This window comes from Podarcis muralis, chromosome 9 (assembly GCF_964188315.1).
Source record: "Podarcis muralis chromosome 9, rPodMur119.hap1.1, whole genome shotgun sequence".
Lineage (NCBI taxonomy): Eukaryota > Metazoa > Chordata > Lepidosauria > Squamata > Lacertidae > Podarcis > Podarcis muralis.
The window spans coordinates 42,066,396-42,090,980 of record NC_135663.1 but is presented as its reverse complement, the minus strand read 5'-3'; the positions used below and the strand labels follow the sequence as shown (position 1 = coordinate 42,090,980).

At 41.4% G+C, this 24,585-nt stretch overlaps 1 protein-coding gene and 1 long non-coding RNA gene across 4 annotated transcripts in view; one reads left to right on the top strand and one right to left on the bottom strand.

Moving 5' to 3' along the window:
* The first annotated feature begins 16,727 nt into the window (after positions 1–16,727).
* Positions 16,728–22,549, top strand: LOC114603806 (uncharacterized). Its single transcript, XR_003708169.2, has 3 exons — positions 16,728–16,824; positions 18,146–18,260; positions 22,489–22,549. It is a non-coding gene; the product is annotated as an uncharacterized LOC114603806 (long non-coding RNA).
* Positions 21,291–24,585, bottom strand: part of FNIP2 (folliculin interacting protein 2) — a 49,246-nt gene continuing 45,951 nt past the window's right edge. For all 3 annotated transcript variants that reach the window (XM_028743041.2, XM_028743037.2, XM_028743039.2), the window contains one exon: positions 21,291–24,056. In XM_028743041.2, coding sequence (XP_028598874.2) covers positions 23,978–24,056 — 79 coding nt within the window. In that variant the 3' untranslated portion in view covers positions 21,291–23,977. The remainder of the gene's footprint in view (positions 24,057–24,585) is intronic.

Here is a 24,585-nt window from a genome sequence, read left to right as displayed (position 1 = left end):
AGGTAAGACAAAGAAACCAGGTTACAGATTTGGGTTAAGTTTACCATGAGAGAGACTACACCTAAACAGGGCGGGGGAGAGAGAAAAAGAAGGAACGAGTACACATACTATAGTTCTTATTTTATCATTTTTGTTGGTTTGGAATCTATATATCACACACTCAACTCAGAAGGTCTCTCAGTGCCTTAGGAACTCAGTGCCTATAGGTATTGTTAATATACTATTAATTCACAGAGAGCATACATATGGCTGGAATAAAGAGCCTCAAATCCTACAAGGGTGCACTTTTTAGCATTCAACAAAGGGATTCCCATTTAATGCATTTTGCAATCATACATAGTATGAAAGATCCCATTCCCCAAAGACAACCTTCTCATTCTTCTGAACATAATCTCTAAAAGTAACAGTAGCCTGTCATCATCATAATCCTTAACACAATAAAGGCGGGATACTTTTGCTTACTATAGGCAGTGGCATGGTACTACTATAAATATTTGTCAAATCAATCTCAAACACACAATTTCAGCCTGATTGGAGAGGAGTTCAAGCTTTATTTTGAAAGTGTTGAACACAATTTAATCACTCCTCTACTCTAGCTAAACATTCAGGACATTGAAGTGCCAAAGAAATGAGTAACAGAATTTACTTCATAACTCACTGGATGTTTTTGTAAGTATGTCATACTTCATTTTTTTCCTTTCAAACAAGGATTACTTTAACATAAAGGGTTATAGGCACCATGCATTGAGTTGAGTTTAGTACAATAGGACAGTCCATGCAAACGTTTATCCTATGCAGAAATGAAAATGGGGAGGTGGAGGAACCAATAGCACAGCTAATGGTCTATTCCCAGTCTCCATCCATTAAGGCATTGTAGGCACGGGACCCTATGCATGAAGCATACCTTCATGATATAGGGACGCTATGCACATTTGGGGGCAAGCGCATAGAATCTGGAAAGCTGTCCAGCATTTGCTTCTATTTGGCATTCCTGGCATCCTTCCCTTCTCCACCCTAGGGTGCTGCTATTGCTCACAGCTTTCCAAGGTCTATATAGGGGGCAGCACAAGCACATTCAAAGAGGTAAAAGGTCTGCACTGGAAGAAATGCAGAATCAAAAGGATTTGAGTTAGCAGTCGAAAAAGAAAACAATTCACAACCGTTTTTAAATATTGAAATGCGTTTAGAGTCAGGATGGGAGTAGCAAATCTAAGATTATGTACCCCATCTTTGCCTTCGAATAACCATATTTTAAAATACTTTCTATTCTCAAGGCCCAGATGGTTTGCGTAATCACAGATCAAGGCTTCCGGAAACTACGCTTTATATAGGAGGAGCAACTGCGCCAGTAGAGGGCACTAGTGAAGCTTCTTACCTGTGGAGACCTGCACCAAGGAATCCTCCTCCATGGTACCACAGGTGTTGCTATGTAGGAGAAATTGGCTGGGGAGTAGGAGAGTTTCATTCTTTCGCCCAGAAAAACGGCCAGCAGTTAATGGTAACTAAACTCTTTATTATTTCAGAATGCCCTCTTATGCTGAGTAGCTGAAGAATAGCTGGCACAGCGCCCTCCAGATGTTTTGGATGGCAGCTTCCATTATCTCTGATCAGTGGCAATGCTGCTGGGGCTGCTGGGAGTTGCAGTCCACAACTGCAAGGCACCTCATTGGCTACCCCTGGAGCAGTGTCTAGAGACTCATGCTGCATAATTGTAGTGTTTTAACTAAACAGGTTTCCTCATGACTAAATAACACGGTGATGTTTCTAGCCGAAAAGACCACGCACAATCATTACTATGATGGGCAAAATAAATCAGCCTGATGTGACAGTTCATCAGTATTGCTAAAGCTTAACTTGTGTGTAAAGTATATATCATCCACCCAGCCTCACCCAGCATTAGTTCAGTGGAATATGCTGTTGTGTAGCATTAAGCATGATGTCAGGATATTGTGGGGTGGGAGCCCCCCTCCCAGTCACCCATAGACCAAGTTTGACCAGTAGGCAGTACTGCCTTCCTGTCAGCCACCTGGTGTCACATTGACACCAGGCTACCAATTTTCCTATGTCGAAATCAAATTGTGCCAGCAAAAGCATAACACTTTGCAAGCACTGGCAACCACCAAGGTATCCTGAATCCCTGGCCTACCTGGCAGCAAGTCAGTATATCAAGTCCCAAATCTGGGATCAATCCATGTGTCCAAAGTCCCATAGAGATCCTGGAGTATCGAAGCTAACAACCAACAACATGGGCAGGTGCAACACTTCAGCTCTGCTTCCCCCTTTAGTACTTTGCATGCTGATTACATCATCTGGGCTTGCTGAGGCATGTGACCCCCATCTGTTCCTAGCCTACTCCAGCTGAGGCATCACAGACCTCCTCCCAGAGCTAGCAAGCCTTACCTGGCCCGCTAGTGAGCTGAGCTGTGGGCCCTTGCCTGCCTCAGACTCCCTACCTGCTGCTGCTCCCTACGCCTCAGAGTCCGTGTTCATGGAGAGTGAACACATGTTCTGGCTCTGGTGATGAGTCCTGCAGCTCTGGTTCCTGTGCAATGGCCTCCAACCAATCGCCATCCTCCGTCACCCTGTGAGTACTTCCTTCGCCATCCCCTGCTTGCTCTGGTGTGTCCCAGTCCTGGCTACACCCCTCGCTGGGATCCTCTTCCTCCTCCCTGTTGTTCTGCCAGTTCATGACACAAGGCCGCTTGCAAAGATGCAGGGCTTTGCTGGCACTGTTGATCTGCCTGCCAAACCCACTTTTGGCCCAACCACGTCTTTACTTCCCCATTATCTGACATCATATATGGCACTGGGTATAAGGCAGGATGGCCTGGTTTTCCTGAAATGGCCTCGCAAACCAAATCGGAAGGTTAGGCAGGTCAAGTTATGCACGTGGGCTGGAGGTTCCCCTTTGCCAGGATATACAACAGGGAGCAAACACTTATAAAAATGTAGGCTGCAATCATACAACCATTTACCTGGGAGCAACTCAATGAGGCTTACTTCCAAGTAGACATGTATATTGCACAGTCGGCCCATATCAGCTGAAAGTATAGTTGAAATGCATACATTTAAGACAGAATTTCAGAATTCCAATTCACTATGGTGGATTTCAACCCTTTTCAAATTCTAGTTTTGCTTTCTTTCTTTCTTTTTAATGAATAATAACAATAAAAAATAATAATAACACCCTCAGAATTAGGAAAATATCATTTGAAGTTTGCAAGAAACTTCTGGAAGAAATAGCATTGAAAATGTTTCTATGCCAAATGTTTCTACGCCAAATGCTGTCCTATCTTTAAGGCTTTTTAGGGTTTAATCCCTCAGCCTAATGCTGCAACAGCATAATTACTGCAGGATGGCAAGAAAACTTGGCATAGCCATCACCGAATGTGTTAGGACATTGTAAAAGAATGGAATGGGTAGGGTAGGTGGACTCTGTTACTGAACAGAGTCTGATACATGCTTGTTAATCTAGATAATATCTAGAAATTATCTAGCAGACACGTACTATTCCCGACAATTTCCACTGTATTGAGTGGTACTAGACACAATCCTCAAAAAAAAAATGATAAGCTTAGAAGCATGCCCTTAAGATACAATTGCTACTCTGTGATAATTCCAATAAGAGAATTAATTTCATGGTTGACTGTCTCTAACATAGGAAGCTGCCTTAACTCCAAATCAGATAGATGATAGATAGATAGATAGATAGATAGATAGATAGATAGATGATAGATAGATGTCCTGCTATCTTTTCAACCAAATTCTTCTTCCAGTTTTGAAGCTGCTAGCAGAAAAAAATAAAGAAATGCCTAAGAGATGATAACTGTATTTTTAGACTTAAAATTGATGAGAATTTGATGGCATCAGTATGGTTTTAAAAGGGAGAGAGAGATTGTGAATTAAAATGTAGATTGTTTTTATTCAGTGATCCATATTTTGTCATAATTCTTGCATAGCTCTGTAATGCCCTGTTCCTCATAACTCAAGATAAAAAAACCATTGATCACTTCTATGTAAATTTCACATGGGTCAACATTGTTAAAGAAGGATGCAGCTTAGAGACTGGGAACCTGCGGTTCAGCAGATGTGGCTGTACTCCAAATCCAGTCAATCCCAGACAACATGTCCATTAGGGATGATGGGAGTCAGCCTATGGAGGACCATAAGTTCCCCACTCCTGCTTTATGCATAACAGCCCAAGCCATGACACAATACCAATATCAGGATAGGAGGTGTATAACCCTCCCAATATTACCAAACTACAAATCCCATCATCCCTAGCATGCTTGCTGAGGCTGTTGGGATTTGGAGTTCCACAACATCTGGAGGGCCACAGGTTCTGGTCTATAACCCTACAAAACGGGCAGGGTTTATGGCCCTTTCTCTCACACCCTGGGAATCCTATGTACCACAGGTGCCCATGGCATACTCTGCAACTAGAATCACTATATTGATCCCCAATTAGCCCTGGGTCCCTGTGATATGTACACAATATATATACTCAGGCAGATTTGTTTTGTTCTTGATTGCTGTGTAACGTATCTGCAAATATCAGAATATGGAAAGTGCCCCCCTCCCATAGACAAAGTGGCTTACTAGAGTGTAAACATGCATTGTAAGCATAATAATTTGTTTCTTTTTGACAGCATGAACGATTTCCTCCAGCTGAAGAGTTTGAAATAGTGGCTCGATACAGAAATCCCAGGTAGGGTTATTTGAAGGCTGCTGTGGGGTTTTGTTTTTTGTTTTTAAATTGCTCTATAAAATTTTATTTTTACTCTCGTGTATGGACTAACCTACTGTAGAAATGATGGGCAAGATATAAGTAGCACTGTCCATATTATTCACTTTGAATGGAATGGCTTTAATAATTACATCTTGTTATGACTCAGTGATGCTAAGTGGCCTTCCAATATGATGACAATATCTGCAAGTAGGAAGGGCTTTACAATTAATGTTATGCTGAGCAGCTTAAATTACAGTTGGCTAGAAAGAATTCAGCAAATACTGCCCACATGAAACATTCTGTGTATATTAACCAGATGAGAACAGAGATACTTGCCTTCTCGGTTTTCCAGTTTGGCTGCCCACTGTCAAGGCTTAAATATGTTCATATGCTGTGTTCATATGCTGTGTTGCAGAGGAGAGGAAGGAGACAGCTGCCAAGTGCCATTTATTTTGGTGCCAAAACAAGGCCAAGATCATCACCAGCAACCAAAATCCTTTCCTAAGGAGAAATTAAATATTGCTCAAAGCTCCATCTCAAATCACCTGGGGGAAAAATGAATCCTTTTCTCATAAAACCAAGTAGTCAACACCTCAGATCCTGTCCCTCCCCCCCCCTTTCCCAACTCATTTGAAGTTAAGCAAGAACATGACTCCCCTAAACTCCGAAGGACATGTATAGGTTTCATACTTGTTTATGCTTTAATTCCTCCTGGAGTAGCAGTCAATCAAACACACACATACACATAACCAAATACATTTTCATATCTGAAGCAGCATGGCAAATATATTATTAATATTATTCACAATGAGACTATGCACCAGCTCTGGCTGCAACACTGTGAAGTTCATAAATCCTACTAAAGTGGAAGCAAAGTTGTCACACATTCCTCCTTCCTTGAGTACTGACTGACTTCCAGGGGCAGTACTGCAGCAAGTCTGCAGGTTGCATTTAGAACGACAACTTCTTACTTGCTTTGCTAAACTGCCAAGCATATTCTGGGTATATTAGAACATGCATACAATTGCTTCTGATACAAGACGACAGTAGCTCAGAAAGATTCCATGAGTGAGTCTGGGCCTCAGCGGAAGCAGGCATACCGCTGGGAGAACAACATGAGTCCTGACTGTGTGTCATACTTGCAAGCTTTGCTGGCTGCTGTTACTACACCAATTCGTTTGCATCTCCAGCAGTGGAAATTGCTGAAACAAATAAGAATCAGCGCTTTAATTGTGCGCGCACACACCCTTTCTTCTCTCAGCATGCACATTTCCTCCCTAGATGGATCAGATAATAGCCAATACCTGAGTTCAGACACCCTCCTGCCAATAATTTTGGATGGCATAGGAGTATGTGCATGCCTCTCTCCTCTGTCATATACCTAAGGTAATGGGGGTTCTTTATGTGGGTTGGGGTGATAGCTCAGAGCTGGAGTGGTGTAGTAGTTAGAGTGTCATAACAGGGCGAGTCGGATAAGTACTCTTCCTCTGACTCACTCCTCGTTGTGTCTGGGCTGTATAGTCTCATCTTAAAATCTTGGCTATATGTAACAGCAGCATCTCTATGATTATTATTATTTTACTTAATATGATCTGTGTATTGTTCTGTTATTGTTTGCATGGTTATGCTTGTACATATGTTGATCATAAATCAATTATAAATTTTTTTTTTAAGTGTGTCAGTCAAGGACCTGGGAGACCAGGCTTCAAATCCCCACTCAGTTATGAAGTCTCAGTGGGCCAGACTCTATCTCTCTGTGTAACCTAGTTCCTTGGAGGAAAGGTCAGATATTTTAAGAATGTAACAGGCAAACATGTTGCATGCAGGAGACCCCAGGGTTCTTTTTTCTGCAGCTAAAGTTAAAGGGCTTTCAGGTAGCTGGGGTGGATACAGGAAGGCTTCTGCTGGAGATGTTGGACAGCACATCAAACCAGACAATGCTGGTTAAAATGGAGCAATGTCCTGACTTCCCAAAAGGCACCTTCATGTTTGTGATTCTTTCTTTTCCAAGAAATAAAAATTAGGAGACAAGGGTTCACGAACTGGGACACTGGACAGACTGCCTACTTGACAGGATGTGGGAGAGGGGAAGAGGTACCCATTTTACCACCTCACAGATTGGAATATGGGCATAAACTTAGGAGCTCAATTAAGTCCATGGATAGTCTTAATATTAAAAGTCATAGTGGATTTAAAAGGTAGCTACAGAGATGCACACAACCAGTGAATGGAATGCTTCCCAGACTGAGATTCTGGCTTGGTACATAGTTTAAGATCCTGGCTAGTAAACTGACATTAAATCACAGTTGTCCATTTTGGGCATACTGGGGAAATGCAACTTAAGATAACTGGGATTGACACACCATTGAGGAAGGGAGTAGGTGAGTGAAACTCATTCCCCAATTCTAAGCTATGGTTTAATTGGCTGGGAAGCATATGTATGAACAGAGCCAATGTTAATTAAATTAATTTCTCAAAACAGAGCACAACCCTTTAGAAAAATAATGATGTTTATGCCAACAGCACAAAGCACTGATAACCATTTTCAGTGAAATGCTACTGAAGACACTTAGTCCTCAGTTCTGTAATAAGCTGTGGGAAACATTTCTGGATGATCATATTCCCAGAAAATTCGCCTCCTCTATCATATACCCAACGTAAATGTGAGCAACAGCCTGCCTAGTTATTCTAAAATGGTTGGTATTGCAATGTATATGTATTTTAAAAGATAAATCAATGTAGTGGTCTAGTTATTGCTACTGAGTTGACAATTGCTACTTTTACATTAGCACAGCAGACATGAATCTTACACCTTTCCCCAGAGCTCCTAAAGCATTTGTTGCTTGCTCTATGCTTTTGGCATTCACCACGAGGGAATTCCTATGCTCTCTTCAGACTGAAACCATGAAAACCAGCACTTCCTTTTTGAGGTTCAACTTCCTCAGAAAGCAGATAGTGACCATAACAGAGCATTTTTTAAAAAAAGAAAAAGCAAGTGAAAATACATATGCAGTAGTGGATTTCTGTGGAATGTTCCAGGGTCCTGTGGAGTGTTCTGTGACTTTTCCAATAGAGTCACAGTAGTGAATCCTGTCTGGGACCCTCTTCGTATCTTGTTCCTCCTGATGTGTTTAATTGTGGGTTGCCTGTACTAAATGTTCATGCTCTGAGCCATGTTTTACCACACTCCTCCCACGACTTGGCGATCTGAGGGAAGAGGGGTGTAGCAGTGTTCACCAAGTGCCAGAGACCAATGGCCAGCCCCTAAAGTATAAAACCGCCATGTGATAAATGTTTGTAAAATTTGTCTCCACAGTGGTACCTTGGAAGTTGAATGGAATCCATTCCGGAAGTCCGTTTGACTTCCAAAATGTTTGGAAACCAAGGCACGGCTTCCAACTGGATTCAGGAAGCTCCTGCAGCCAATCAGAAGCTGCAGAAACACCGTCTGCCGTTTGGCTTCCAAATAATGTTCGCAAACTGGACCACTCACTTCTGGGTTTGTGGCATTCGGGAGCCAAAATGGATGAGTACCAAGGCGTTCGAGTACCAAGGTACCACTGTATATGGGTAGTTGGCTTTTTCCAAGGCAGTCCACTGGTTCATCTAGTTCCGTATTAACAACACTGTCTTGCAGCAGCACTCCAGGGCGTCAGCCAAGAGTCTTTCCCTCATCTTTTAACTGGTGATACTGGTGACTGAACCTGAGACGTTTTGCAAGCAAAGCGTGTGTTGTGTCACTGAACTATAGCCCCTCCCATGCAGGTATGGGCTCATGCTCATCATTTTCTCCTCAGTTTTTACACACATTGCTCAGCTGGACTGGAATCCTATTTCCGGCTCTTCTCCCACCAAAACCACAGTGTGTACATTTAAGGTCATATGTAATTCCCGAGCTTCTGGAAACTGAAGCTCATCAAGCCATGATGGGAAATGAAAGGCACATGCCATTATCAAAACTAAGCATTCCTGTTGAAACACACAAGAGGAATACGTAGAGCGCGGGTGGTGACACACTTTTGCCCTTTTGAAAATAGCACACACCAGAAAGGAATGTAATCTGAACCAGTAGTTAAAGTAGCACAGATGTTACTGGTAACATGTTAAATATATTATTACTACTACTATATTATTTCTGATCAAATGTGAAATTTAGTCCACTTCTGGATTCCCCACAAGACATAATATTTTCCTAGTTGGATTAGGTAAATTACGGAACTGAAGTCAAGTTCTGAATGTTTTTCAGCTGGCAACATGACTATTTTTGTTACAGTCCTCACAGAGAGAGAACTCCACAACAGTTTCTCACACCCATATAGTATTTGTTCATATTTCAATTGACATATCTTATGACTGACTTCTCAGTTTGTGTTTCAGTTCTTCTTAGCTCCACCCTTGGGCTGCTGTTACACTTTTCTTTCTTTTTTTGCAGTTTCTACCATCCCTTTGTTGTTTTTGTTAGGGAATACTTTGTGTATTCCACAGAGTGAGCCAGTCAGGTGGGTGGGATGGGATTTCCAAGTAATTCATATTAAGGACAAAAGATATCAGCTGTTTGTTTTTACTTCCCATTGAGTTTGCCAATTCATCTTTTCAAAACAAAGAAGCTTCTTTTCAAACTATAATATGTATACATCTCTTATAACTACTGTTCCTTTGTGTAACCTGAGTGCAAGTACACATGCAGTTTCCGTGTTTGCAGAGGTTGTTTTACAAGGTTGGGAGAAAAGGCTATATTCAGACCACGGGGTTTTGATGCCACTTTGCACATCATGAATTACCAAGAGTTCTCAATTTGTCTAGATTTGGTTTCTGAACTTGGGTCACATCCCACACTTAAAGCACAGGGGCTCCCCGCACCCAAGAATCATGGAAACAGTAGTTTACCCCTCACAGAGATACAGCCCCCTTAACAAACTACAGTTCCCAGGATTTTTGGGGAGGAAGCTACTTGTTAGGATGTGTACCTGGCCAGTCTGCATGTGGACAGGATAAGAGTCAGGGCAAGAGTCTCTATAACCAAGTTAGAATTCTTCTCATGCATTCACCCTCTTTTCTGTAGGGAACAGCAGGTTTAAGGGAGGGTGTGGGGCTGCATGGGCTGGCTCAGCCTCCAGACACTGAAATGCACAGGTGGGCAGCATGGGCAAAGCCAGGATTTTTGTAAGGCAGAGCAGGCTTTTGTTAGGGTGGGGGGGGCATAACCTTGGTTAGGTAAAGATAAAGGGACCCCTGACCATTAGGTCCAGTCGTGGCCGACTCTGGGGTTGTGGTGCTCATCTCGCATTATTGGCCGAGGGAGCCAGCGTACAGCTTCTGGGTCATGTGGCCAGCATGACTAAGCAGCTTCTGGCGAACCAGAGCGACGCATGGAAATGCCGTTTACCTTCCCACTGGAGTGGTACCTATTTATCTACTTGCACTTTGACATGTTTTGAACTGCTAGGTTGGTAGGAGCTGGGACCGAGCAATGGGAGCTCACCCCATTGCGGGGATTCAAACCGCCAACCATCTGATCAGCAAGTCCTAGGCTCTGTTGTTTAACCCACAGCGCCACTCGCATCCCTAACCTTGGTTAGTTAAGTATCTTTATGGATTTTTTAAAATTGATTTAGGGGGGCAGCTGCCCGCCTCCTTGGCTATGCCCATGGTGGGCAGCTTGAGAAAGGGCTCTCCACAAAACTGATGTACACAGGTAGAACTCCTCCACTGGAGGGCAGGGATCCTGATTGGTCCAGAGTCTCTCCCTGTCTAGAGAGCCCTTTTCCATTTTATCTGAATGTGTGGAAGGCATGGCCATGACAGACATCAGCAGTGCAGGCGGGGCTAGCCTGTGCAATCTCATGGCCTCTCCTATCGTGTATGTGTGTGTGTGCGCGCGCGTGCCATGTAAGCCTTATCTGAGTGAAGAGGGAAATGCTCTATTTACAAGAGGTGGAGTATGTGAAAGTAGCACTTCCTGACATTTCTGGGCTGAGGATTCTCTGCTTCAAATTCTAACAGCATGTAGATGAGATAAACGTGTGTTGCATTGCATTTACTGTGGCCACGCTGCCCTGTTGGTAGAGTAGGTTCCATCTCCTCCAGCTTTGATCAGGCAGAAGTCACTAACATTTTTTTAAAATGCTATAAAAAAGGTAGATAAACCAGAGGAGAGCTAAGAATAACTGACATTTCTCTTATCAATTTTTGTTTCTTTGCAAGAACTATCTCTCTCTCTCTCTCTCTCTCTCTCTCTCTCTCTCTCTCTCTCTCTCACACACACACACACACACACACACTTTGTAGTTGTGCATATGTCTTCATTTGCATAGGCACACTGCAAATGAGGGGATTACCATTTGTAAGAAATACTGTATTATTTTTTCCAGTACTTTTTATGTTTTGCCTGTCCATTTCTGGCATGGTACTGATCACCAGATCAGGAACGACCACAGAGCCCGTTCAAGTGAAAATACAGTGGTACCTCAGGTTAAGTACTTAATTCGTTCCGGAGGTCCGTTCTTAACCTGAAACTGTTCTTAACCTGAAGCACCACTTTAGCTAATGGGGCCTCTTGCTGCTGCCACGCCGCCGGAGCACAATTTCTGTTCTCATCCTGACGCAAAGTTCTTAACCTGAAGCACTATTTCTGGGTTAGCAGAGTCTGTAACCTGAAGCGTATGTAACCTGAGAGCGTATGTAACCCGAGGTACCACTGTACACAAATGCGCTGAGCAAAGATCCCATACAGTGGTACATCGGGTTACAAATGCTTTCGGTTAAAAACACTTTAGGTTACAAACTCTGCTAACCCTGGAGTAGTACCTCGGGTTGAGAACTTTACCTCAGGATGAGAACGGAAATCGCGCAGTGGCGGTGTGGTGGCAGCCAGAGGTCCCATTAGCGAAAGCATGCCTCTAGTTAAGAACAGTTTCAGGTTAAGAACGGACCCCTGGAACGAATTAAGTTTGTAACCCGAGGTACCACTGTACCTACTTCACAACCTTATGTTAACAGCATGGGACTATTTTAAACTTTCCTGTTTCTTGGGCAGTTCAAAGTGAATTAAATTGCAGTGCTATTTTTAGAACCATGCTTACATCTTCACTATTAAATAATTTGGGTTTACTATTGCCAACAGGCTATAAAGCAGACTGAGGAACTGAATCCAATAGGCTGGATCCTTAATTCCTCCATCCCAGCAGGTCCATTTTGACAAAGTGGGCAGCCCTGCCCTCCTCCCAAGGTTAAAAGGAGCTTGCTCTCTATAGCCAATCAGCAGGTACAGCAAATCACTTTGAAACTCATCTACAGGCACAGTTTGGATTGATATATCTTCTCTGCACATACTATCTGCTTCAGACCCCACAACCTGAAGGCAGACCTCTTTCCATAGAAGTCTACTAGGCAATAAGAGAGGGGGGCTTTTCGGCAATGCCCCCCCCCTGCCTGAGGAATGCTCTTCCCAAGGAAGAGTGCTTGGTGTGCACTATACACACTTTTTGCGCCACCTTTTATTCCAGGCCTTTTAGTAACAGTAAGCATTTTAAACCATGGGTAGGCAAACTAAGGCCCAGGGGCTGGATCCAGCCCAATTGCCTTCTAAATCCAGCCTGCAGGCGGTCCAGGAATCAGCGTGTTTTTACATGAGTAGAATGTGTGCTTTTATTTAAAATGCATCTCTGGGTTATTTGTGGGGCATAGGAATTTGTTCATTCCCCCCGCCAAAAAAATATAGTCCAGCCCCCCACAAGGTCTGAGGGACAGTGGATCGGCCCCCTGCTGAAAAAGTTTGCTGACTGCTGTTATTTAAACCATCTTAGAATATTTTATCAACCATTATTTTAATATTGTTCACTGGGATTGTTTTATCTGAGGAGGATTTTTATTTACACATGCATCTATGCTTGCAAGATGGATTCTGTTGTTAATTGTTGACTTGTGCAGTTTAGGCATGTTTTATATTTGGTACAGTACTTGTTATATTGTATGCTGTTTGTTGGTTTTAAACTGTAAGTCACTTACAGGCTTTTCTCCATGGGCAACCCAAATTTAGTAAATAGCAGCAGTTCATTATATATATATTAATATGGCAGATGGTATTCGAGAGCAATGCATGCAATTAAGCAAATCTTTAAAGAGAATTGATTGCAGTAATTTATTTATTAAATTTATATCCCACCATCCCTCCCAAAGGATCCCATGGTAAAATGTTGAAGTAGTGTTTTGTTTTGTTTTTAAAAAGAAATTCTTCTAACACCTGCAAGTCTTTGAGTTCTTAAACTGCGCTGTGACATATTGAGACTGATTGGGTGGAGAAATTTGTTGTTTTGCTTCCTGCATGTATGGATAACCAGATGGATGAGGGTTGGGTGTTGTTGTTAGGCTGTTGTTTTTTGGCATTCTGCTAAACAGAGTGGCATGTGTGATGTGTTACTCCATCTTTCAATGTGTGAGCTTTTCATCCACATTAATTCATTATTGTAAAATTGCGATCAGAATGTGTTACTGCATTTCATGTTTTGAACAGCTTAAGAAGAGGCAATGAGACAAATAGAACGTTCTGTTTTCCTTCTGCAAATGGGCTGAATAGAACACGTAGTACACTCCCATTTAGAAGAACATTTAGGGCCAGATTTGTACCTTCCCTTTCATCACTCACTGAGATTGAAATCTTGCACATAGGCTTCTTTACTACAGACAGGCTTCAAAGTGTAGGCAGTGCCTGGCAATATGCCCAGTGCCCAGTGCTGAAGATGGGATTCCACACCTGACCAATCACATGAAGCTGGTGGTGGTTTGCACTTAAATCAGGCTTGAAAACCAGGATCAAATTGCAGTATGCAATCCTGGTTTGAGCAGAACCATGGCTTCTGCTAACCACGTTTGGTTTATATCTGAATAGCTCCAGGGAGTAACAGTATTTCAGGGTCAATGACACGTGGTACTGAATAGGTGGCATTAAAAGGAAAACTGCAAATAGAAGCAAGAGCTGAGAGCATGACAAGGGGGGGGGGCGTTATACTTTCCCTCACATCTCAGACCTGCCAGCTACATCCAGGTGCTATTGAACGTTTCATGGTGGAAGGGAGCTTATATTTATCATGGGAGGAAAGCTTTGCTGGGCGATTTTTCAGTGGGACTGCAGTGGGCAAAGGAGGATTATTCCTCACTTCTCATACACCACTGTCCTGATCATGCTCCTGTGGCTATAGTAAAATTAATAGCCGTAGTTTAACAAACAAATAGTGTGCCCTTCTGCCCTTCAACATTGTTTCCATTGCATGGAAAACCTACACAGGTAAGTGCTTTTCAAAGGCCTTTGTCGCCTTTAATGTTCCCAAAAGCAGCCAAAAGAGCAAAGCTGCTCTGAAGTTACAAAAGATGGCAATTAATTGTCACAAACTACAGTGCTAACAGCATTGATGTAATTAAGGTAAAACAGAAAAGAACTACGGTGTTTGTTAACAATAAAAAACAGCTGCCTTTGCTACTTCCGTAACACTGGCAGAACTTTTTGTTTCATTTTGTAACACACACACACACACACACACACACACACACACACACTTTCCTACAGCACTATAAAAGGCTACAAAACAGACAGGAAATTGAAACATTCAGAGGAATGTCCTCAGGAAATACGATTGTTATGAATATGTTAACACAGCCACTTAATATAGGCCTATCTAAAAAGGGTTTTTTGCCATAATTACTATTTACCTCCCTTTGCATGTGCATTATGGAGCTATCCCAACTCCACCAGTGGCAAGGACAGTACAGGAATGTCTCCATGCTGCATTTATTAGTCATGTATACACAGAGTAGCTATTTTCAGTTTCCCCTGGCAGAACAAGCCACCTGGAGTTTATAGGAATCATTAATGCTGTTAGTAGAACATCAGTAGTAATTAAAGTCCTTTCCAAGCAGGACTTAGCAATAAATATAAAGTTGTTGTTTTTTATCTCCCAACCCTTGTAATGCCAGAACCAGATAATGAAATATGCAAGCGTAACAGTTGTGATTATCTACTTCTATTGCAGCGAGTTAAGGAGCAGCAATGAAGAAAAATGAAAAGCAGTTGCCAGTCCATTAACTCCTCTGACCATGACAGGATTTTAACCTAAGAGTCCCTGGTGCAGAGGCCTTATTTTCCCCACCCAACCCCCAACTCCCAACCCTTTTGGGAAGCTGCTTTGAAGAGGAAAATAGGATTTGCTTAGGTTGCATTACCTCAGAGTAATTTGAAGCCCAGCTGGAATCCGTAAGTAGCAATCAGCATTGTGCCTGTGACATCACCATGGCACTGAGACATCCCTTCTCTGCAAACAACCGCCCACCCAGTCTAGGGCAGCGTAAATGTCATTTGTCAGCGTAGGAAGTCATTAACACAGACACACGCCACAAAAGTGCAACCTTAGCTCTTGCAGATGATCTGCACCTGAGTGCAAGGTCGGGCTTCTCAGATGCAAAGAAAAATAAAATGCATACACAGAATGCCAATCCCCACCCCTAATAAGTCCCATTAAACATCTCGTTAAATGATAATTAACTTTAGTCAGCATCATACTGGGGCATGGTGTGCTCTCCCTTCATTCCCCTCCTTCAGAAGTAGGACGAAGATTAGCTGCAGGAGATAAATGTCTTCAATATACACCCCACTTATACATGGCTTATTTTTAATACCTAACAAGCCTCGGAAAGCTATAATTCCCCCAAACCTTCGCTAGTATTTTGCTCTGAAAATTCACCAGTTGGATTTAAGGTAAATGAGAGTCAGTTTCTACAGCCACCAATAATTATTTCTTACCTTGTCCTGAGGGGTTATTACCTCATGCTCTTTCCTACATATAACGTTCACCAGGGCTGGCCCAAGACGTTTTGGCACCTGAGGCGAACCACAAAATGCCATTTCCTCCCCTTAGCAGGGAAGAAAGGGTGAGTGAAGAGCAATATCAGGAACGGGAAGGAACAAAGATCTACACCAGGAACAAGGGTGGGAACAAGAGACCAGTAGCGCCTCCTGTTTGCCAAGAGGCTGCTGTGGCAGCATCGGCCTTGTGGGGGTCAGATCTGGCTTCTAAGGAGAATACTGCAGCTGTTGTTGCCACTGCGGCAGCAGCTGGCGCCACATTCCTTGGAGGCCGGATCTGCGGCCTGTGGATTTAGCCCCCTGAGACAGTCACCTCACCTTGCCTCAGGCATGGGCCGGCCCTGATCTTCACATTACGTTTACTTCAAATGTGTAGTGGTGGTTTCTTTCTTTGTTTTTGTTTAAAAAGCAAATAGTATACGCAGGGAGGGGGTTTGATAATTATGGAGAGTGGAGCACATGAGTAAAGGAATTTTTTTTTTTTGTCCCTTGCTGCAGTCATGAGGAAAATCCTCCTTTGAAGCTGATATTTGTGAGGGTAGGGGAGGACAGAACCCCTCATTGCTCAGTATTCACATTCCATCCAAAGGATTATTTATTATTGTTCCTGTTTATTAAATTTATATACCGCCCTATTACCATAGATTTCAGGGTGGTTCACAACATAAAATATAAATATAAAAAGATGAAATGCATAATAAAAACAAAGACAACCCAAATAACTGCATGAAATAGTTACTCCTCCATCCCTGGTTTAAACAGCTTTTATTACCCTATTCAACACCTATTTTTTTCTAGTGTGTATTACAGTTCTCCCAAATAATAACCATAGTTCAATGGTGATGAAAATGTTAGGCTGTAACAGCTTTTAACCAGAGGGAGTTTTTACATTTCCTCATGAGGACTTCTATATCAGCAAATGTACGACTTCATAATACGTAACTAATATACCTATTTACAGTCATAAATCTACAATTCTGTTTGTGAAATAATCTGTCACACATTCAAGTCCAAGTATAATAAGGGCTTGCACCAAAGACTTATAGGAAAAGGTGAGTTTTGAGGAGGGATTTTTAGGAAGGTAGAGCAGTTAGCTCAAAGAGGTATTCTAGGAGACAGTTCCTGACTTAACAGTAGGAGAGAATGCATGGAGTCATTTCAGGCCCAGGCAAAGGTTTCAGCACCTGAGAATCATAAAGGCATGCTTCTAGACCTTAAAACTGGAAATGTACCCCTGAAAGTGAGTGAAGCCTAGTTAAAATTTCTTAAGAAATAAAGGAGTGAAGTACAGCAGAAACTGAATGCCGGAAATAGACACAAACCTCCTTAATTTACATAAATGTCTACACGTTGCAAATTTTCATTTTTTTCTTGGCACATTGTAAAGTGCAGGATGCGCATATTGATAATGATCAGAACTGTCTGGAACAGAGGATATCAGTTGTGGGCACCTTCCATTTTATCAGTATTACCTTCCTTAATAATAAAGCTTGCGGTCAAAATTTACCACATGCTTTGATTGAAATTGGGTAGGGCCACTGCTGTGCTTTTGCCCCTGCGGGAGGGCAGTTCCAGTCCCTCGAGTCAGTCAGCAGGCCATCCCTGGAATAGACTCAGAGGTCTTTTAATAACTGGAGATCTTGTAACAATAGACGTAATGGACAAGAAGTATATTGCTCCATAGCCCTAACACCATGCCATTGCATCCCATAGCACAAATACAATATAAACATCACACAGGCCTAGAGGAACATTTTCACTGAATTGACTTCATGAAGTGGCTAAAAGAGAGTGGATGTTCACCCAAGTGCCATTATGCCATTAGACCAGTTTGTTAGCTAGCGGGACTATTCCGAAAAGGCAGAGTTAGTGCTTTTGTTCTTTATTATGGGGTTTTAAGACCGTGACCCGAGGACACACTCCAAACCTTTTACAGTTCCCACAGCCTTCTTTGAAGGCATATATGTAAGCTAAAACTAATTCTCTCAGGTAATATTCTTGAACACTATTATTTTTCTTTAGGGTCAGGGATGGCAAGAGGCCTGTTTGGGACAGAATATGTGAACCTTCAGCTTTAACCTGGTATAAGATGCCAAATGTTTGGGAGACATTCTCACACACTTCTGGCCTCTTTCCGCTCATCTGTGACATGATCTGATGTGCTGGCTTTCCACGGCTTTGAAATGGAGAGTGGGAAGGTTTTTATCACCCCAAGTCCATTGCTACCAGGCAGAACTGCTGTTAATGGCATCTAAAAGGAAAACAAATTACACTAGGCAGTGGTTTGAATTGGTGAGATTTCTGTCCCCCGATAGTGCTCAGTTTGTGTGGTGAGAATTGGAATTCATTTTTAAAAGGTGAGGCAAACTTGAAAGGGCAAAGGTTAAAAGAGGCATTAAGGAATAAAACCACCCTCCCTTGACCCAGATGTCAACATTGTACCATGCAGTTTCAGTATCTATATTTTTATGTATATTTTCTACCCAGCAGCATTGTACCATGTCAAAAGGTTTCTAGCATGTTCTTTCTTGCGTGCTGACACCATTTTTTCTGAATTGTAGTTTGAGGATGTATCCTGCCCCTGATCCACAATACTTGGATGATAGTTTGGGTCGTCTGCCCAACCTTCCTATGATGACCTTGGATGGATCAGAAACATCACCTCATCAAATGGAGGTAGGGTTGGTTACAGGTTTCTTCTCTTACCATACAGGAAGTTCTACAAGTAGCACAAATGCCTAAAACCATTCAGCAATTAAAAATAATCAGATGGAAGTCAAGGGATGCATCTCAACAAGATTTGAAATCAACCAGACTTACTCCTGTGTAAATATGCATAGGACTCCACTATTGTTGTTGTTGGCATCCTTCTTGTCTCAAGAGACAGTGGAGTGAGCCTCCAGGGGTGAAGTCAAACTGCTGTGTTAGCAGCACCAAAGTGATCTCCCCAGGGCACAAGCCTGGGCAGTGTGTATGGAGGTGCTGGGCTGCTCAGACAAGACCCCCTCACTATCCAAAGAAAAGTAGAGCAATATGTTTGGCACCAGCTTGGCTGCAGCAGTTGCCGCAAGAAGGCATACAAGGCGCCATTCAACAGTCTTAGGGACTCCACTCCGGATTTGTGTAGCATTTATTCCTTAGCCTTTTCTTCTCCCCAAAGATATCCCACAAGTGTCACATTTAAATGCATCCTGCTTAAATTAGTTACTATATTACAGGACTGCCTGTTTATTCTTGGTACAGGAACTTCTTGTTAGCGTCAGCATAGAGGACTCCCCCCGTCTAAAGGACTTTTGGCAGATTGTTGTAACACTGAATACAAGAAATCCAATTTAGCTGAGATTACATTTATTTTTAAAGACTTGACAGGCAGTCTCTCCTAAGCTTCCTTGTACTGTCTTGACCTTGATGAATTCCTGGCTATATGCAATTCATTACCTTCAGCTAGCTCTTATAAGACCACTTCCTCAGTCCTGAGACTCGGCAAGAGAGACAAGTGCCTATGACTTGACATGTTTTACAGGGTAGTTTGCCAGCATGCAGATTACCAACATGTGGTAATTAAGCTAATTTTGTGTGGTACTAGAAGTAGGTCAATGCTTTGTACTTTGCATGCTTGCCAATCCAATCAGCAATCAGGCCCTCCCCCCCCCCAACACACACAACCATTCCATTTTGCATATTTTAGTTCCACTCAGTCAATCTTCTTTCATGGATAAAAGTAAACATGCATTAATAGCTAAAAACCTGATCCCACTCAACACCTCTTTTATTTATTTATTTGAATTTCTGAGCTTAAACTGTAATTCTGCAAGTAGTTGCTTTTATGTGAACTAAGACTGACAATCAGGACATTTCTATTTTGATTGTCTCTCGCTGCGTTTAAAATAACCCCGTGTTTGAAAAGCAAGTAAGGGGTCACTGAATAAATTAGATTTATTTATTTTTAAATGGTACTCATCAAAGCCTAGAGGATTTTAATGTTTAAACCACTGTATTATCTAACCACCATAATTTTGTTTTTGAATTTTGCTTTAAAGAAAAATAACAACGCTCACTTGGCAAATGGCCATAGTACATGCTGCTGTGGGTGATCACAGAGAGTTCTCTTGAAAGGTTTTATTAAACTGCATTCTCAGAATAAGTCATGAAACGGATGGTGACCGACAGAAGATGTGGCAGAATGTTTGCCCCAAGAAAAATACAAACAATTTAGTAAGGCCACATGTAGTTATGCACCCGGATACCTTTGTGAACACCATGATTTTTTCAGATTAAAATGTTTGAGAGCTGGGCACGTTTAGAAACTATATGGTACAACACTTTCTAGACTGTAGCACTTAAACTTTGGAGGTAGGGATTTAAATGTGACACACACAAACACAAAAAATAGCATTCCACATAGAAGAATAACAAAGCAATGAGAAGGCTATGTGATAATTTGTATTACTGAGTTGTTATTTTGATTATGTATTTTGTGGTTTTATATTCTGATTTTATCCTGTGAACCACCCTGAGACCTGCGGATATTGGGTGGTAGATAAATTCTAATAATATTAATAATAATCCACCTTTCCCCCAGAACCAGGACTCGAGGTGGCTCACAAAAACCGAAACACAAGTAAAACACAGATAGCGAAAAACATATAAAAGATAACTTAAAAAGCAATTAAACTATAACAGAATTAAAATGATGTAAAAAGATTTATTAAAATGCAGATAGCAAAAACAGCGCAACACTATTAAAAAGCCCTTTCTTTAGAAGCAGCCAGTTCCCCCAAGCCTGCTAGAATAAGAGAGTCTTCAGCAGCTGGTGGAAAGAGGGAAGTGAGGAGGGAAGCCAGTCTAGCCTTTCTGGAAATGGAGCTCTGAAGTCTGGGAGCAACTATTGAGAAGGCCCTCTCCCATGTCCTCACCAAACTCTTTTTTCCATGCAAAATTTTCCACAGGCAGGACAGAGATATTTCAGAGGGCCAATATTCAAAATACTTGATCCAGCTGCAGTTTGAAGTGGTGTGGCCTGGGAAAAGGCTGTACCCTGTGGTTTTTCTGAGCATGACATGCATCCAGTCCTTTGCTGATCAGAGCTTATCCCTTCAACTAGATCCTCAAGTACTATTCTGACTTCTGGCCCTTGAGAAGATTCAATGTGCATGCCAGGAAACTTAAGAGCTAGTAGGAACATGTAGAAAAGCCTTGGCCAAGGATATATTTCTTAATAAATACTAACTTCCTTTGCATGATTCAGGTTTACAGAACGTTCAAGAAATATTTTGTAAGACAGAGTACAGTGGTACCTTGGGTTAAGTACTTAATTCGTTCCGGAGGTTCGTTCTTAACCTGAAACTGTTCTTATCCTGAAGCACCACTTTAGCCAATGGGGCCTCCTGCTGCCGCCGCACCGCCGGAGCCTGATTTCTGTTCTTATCCTGAAGCAAAGTTCTTAACCTGAAGCACTATTTCTGGGTTAGCGGAGTGTGTAACCTGAAGCGTATGTAACCTGAAGCGTATGTAACCCGAGGTACCACTGTACTCCCATTTGTTAGACATTAGTAAAGTGTGAAGACCCCTCTGCAAAACTTTGCTAAACATCTGAGTCTATGAACTCCTGATTATAATATTTAGAACTGTTTCTTTTGGTTTTGAATATGTGTCTCAGTAAAGACAATATTGTCAAAGAGAGATTTATGCAATCCACTAATGAAGTGGTTTTCTACAATTTATTGCACCAATGCCACAAAGAAAATGACAAATGATACTGTACATTTACAGCCCAAATTAAGAAGTTTCCACAGTTTGACATTAGAATCTAGTCAATAAAAAAACCCCCAAACACTATTTGCTTTTCTCTCTCTGAACACATACTTGCAGCAATACACACACACACCCTTCTCCTAGTACGGTATATGTTACTTCATCTGTTCCAGGTAACATGCTTTATTATATAAGCTTGCTACACTTAAAATATGGTCCATATGAATCAGAAGAAATTTGCTCCTGCTTAGGAAACAAAGAAGTAGACATGTTTGGAGGGGAGGACAGCAGAATACTATTAATACAGCATGAAAAATAAAAAGTTCTGGAATCTTGAAGATTTCAGACAAGAGTCCTTTCTCATTGCCACTTTCAGTGTTTCTCAGGTACATTCACATTACTTTAAAAACTATTAAAAATATCAGAACTAAAGCATGCTTATGATAAAAGGGTAGCCATTGCAGTGCATCACCAGTGCAGTTTTTGCCCTCTCAAATGCTACAGCACAATCTTTCAGGAAATTCATGACATGTACAACTTTTAAGTTGCCCCCTACTGGCAGCTTAATTCTGTCAACTGAGGTAGTTTTTTTAAAAAACGGAAGGATAAAACACATTATTTTTTTCTTAAATATAGAATGAAGCTACTTTTTCTAAAAGGATACAATTGTTAAAGATCTGCATGGTTCTTTTAAAGGGGAAAAAAGTATATTATGATTTTATTCTGAGATAAAAGCAAGGGTTGTTAATTAATTTGATTCCTTGACCATAATTTAAGTACAAGAAGGGTATCTTTAACCCTTGCCTTTGTGGTCTTCTCTGTCAAAAACTGGGCTTCATTCATTTGGAAGGGAAGGTTTCAGAGGAAAATTGATTTTTTTGAGCTAATTTGCAATAGAAAGAAAGGCAGGGAACAGAATAATGCTGCTATGGATAACTACTAGCTTCTAAAACAGGAATGACCGTATGATTAAGTGTTGTCATGAAAGTATTGGCAAGGATGAATAAGCAATGAGACAAAATGGAAAATCTGACAAGCCCCAGAAAAAGAAAATTATTAAATCGGTATTTGGACAAACATTGCATCCAATTGCCAACACTGCTTGGGTCAGTTGCCAAATATGACAAAACTTCTTTCTACTTCCATTTAGCACTTTCAGTCCAACATGGGAGATTGCACAATGTGCCAACCGGGAGTCTTTCAAAAAAATTGTAAGTAGTTTTTGCTTTCTTACTCTAATTTCACACAGTCACCTGCAGAACTTGGAAGTTAAAATGAAGTCACAAGATTTATACTGAACCTTCTAAGAAAGCCCTAGGTATAGGGTTTGAAACCAAGATGAATACGGTCATATGTGTACAGTTGTATAGCAACATAGAAAATTGAAAGAGAGCTCATGTTACTAACTTCCCATTTAAAACCACATACATTTCTCTTTTAGAATTAAGACATACAAGAGAGGAAGGCACCAAGAGGCTAGTGCAAAACGTTCTGTGGGATCGCTTCAGACACTTGAGAATTATCATAATGAATTGCTGTCACTGTTACCATGACCACCTTCCCCTCGCGATATCCTCTCTGAGATTTCTTCTGCATGTTTCATCCGTCCACTTAAAGAAGTTGATCCTGCTTCTGCAGTGTGCTGAAGAGAGATCTCTTATTCACGGGGCAACAGATAAGAGCTTATGTTTTAAAACAAGCTATCCAGAGTTGATGCTAATGGGTGCTTTTAATGCTAGCCCTACACAAAGTAGACTCAGTGAAATGAACTCAGGTTCATTCGTTTCAGTGTTTCTAATCCAAGCAGGACTAGGATGGATACAAACCTATGTCCATTATCGTATCGGTTCTTAAGGTTCAAACACAAGCTTTTTTGAGCTGGTTGTACATATGTTAGGATGCTCAACCTGTAAGACCAGAAAACTGGAAATTTAAGATGTGGCATTTGCAATAAGGTAAGTTTGCAGTGGAGATTACTACTACTTTCTCCCATTTTCATCTAGCTGTGATGCAGGATCCAAAACTTCCATCTCCGCCAAGAACAACCAAAAACAACACTGCCACTCTCGTGCTGCTTTGTCCATTTTAAGAGCCAATCAGCCACACAACAAGATTGTGGTAGCTGACTTCCAACTTCTTGTTCCATGGAGGTTTGATGAGCTAACAAAAGAGAATGGGCATGCATACGTCTTCCAATTCATCACCTTGTCCATCCAAACACAGGAATGCTTCTGTGCATACAGATTTGCTTACTGCTCCCCATTTGGGTGGGTGGGAAATCAGAACAAGACAACAATAGTAAGGGAACCATACTTAGAGTTGTTGTTTTTTTGTTTGGCTGAGAACTATGTATAAGTAGGGAATCCTCCAATAGTGTTTAATTCTTTTGTCCATTAAAATACAAGGATGCATTCTTGATTAGTTTACTCCAAAAGCAGTATAAAAACCCTGAATGTCTTTTATATTATGTAAACTGAAATTCCGCTGGTAAGCGTCCAAAATGCAGAAGAGGAAAAGTGACAGAATGAACTGTCACCTGTGGTCCTCTGTTCCCCCATCTCTTCATGTTTGCTCTCTTCTGCACACACGCATCCCATCTGCTTTACTCTGCTAGGGAGCTGTGACTTCAAGATTTCAGCTTAGAGGAGTATCTGAGCAACATACGGAGAATGAGTACTCGCTATAGCAGCCAACAGCGGCAAATCGTTGGATTCAATCCTAGAAATTAAAAAAAGGGATGTTTTTCAATATGTAAATTATAGCAGAGAATTGAAGTATCTAATTAAAAGCATTTCTGAACCACTTAATATTTAGAAATCTCTAACGAGATGCTAAAATGCAACATAAAAACCAGAGATGCAACATAAAAGCAGATAAAGACAGTAATAACAGGGTCCAGTTTTATAGGTCACGGAAAGCCTGGGCAAAAGGATGTCTCTAAGATGTCTGTGGCAACTGGTGTTGCTTCACAAATGGCAGAGGAAAGAGCATCCACAATGCAATGAAGAAACATGCCTGTTTTACCCTGTGTTATTCTGTAGCAAAATTTCTCCAGATGATCAAGTGAATTTAAAAGTCTATAGAGGGACAGGTAATAATAATAAAATAAGAAATTTTTATTTATACCCCGCCCTTCCCAATTCAAAAACCAGGCTCAGGGCAGCTAACAACAAATTTAAAATACAGTATAAAAACATGAATAGCAATAAATTCAAAAATCAAAAATCAATTAGATAATCTCCCCAGG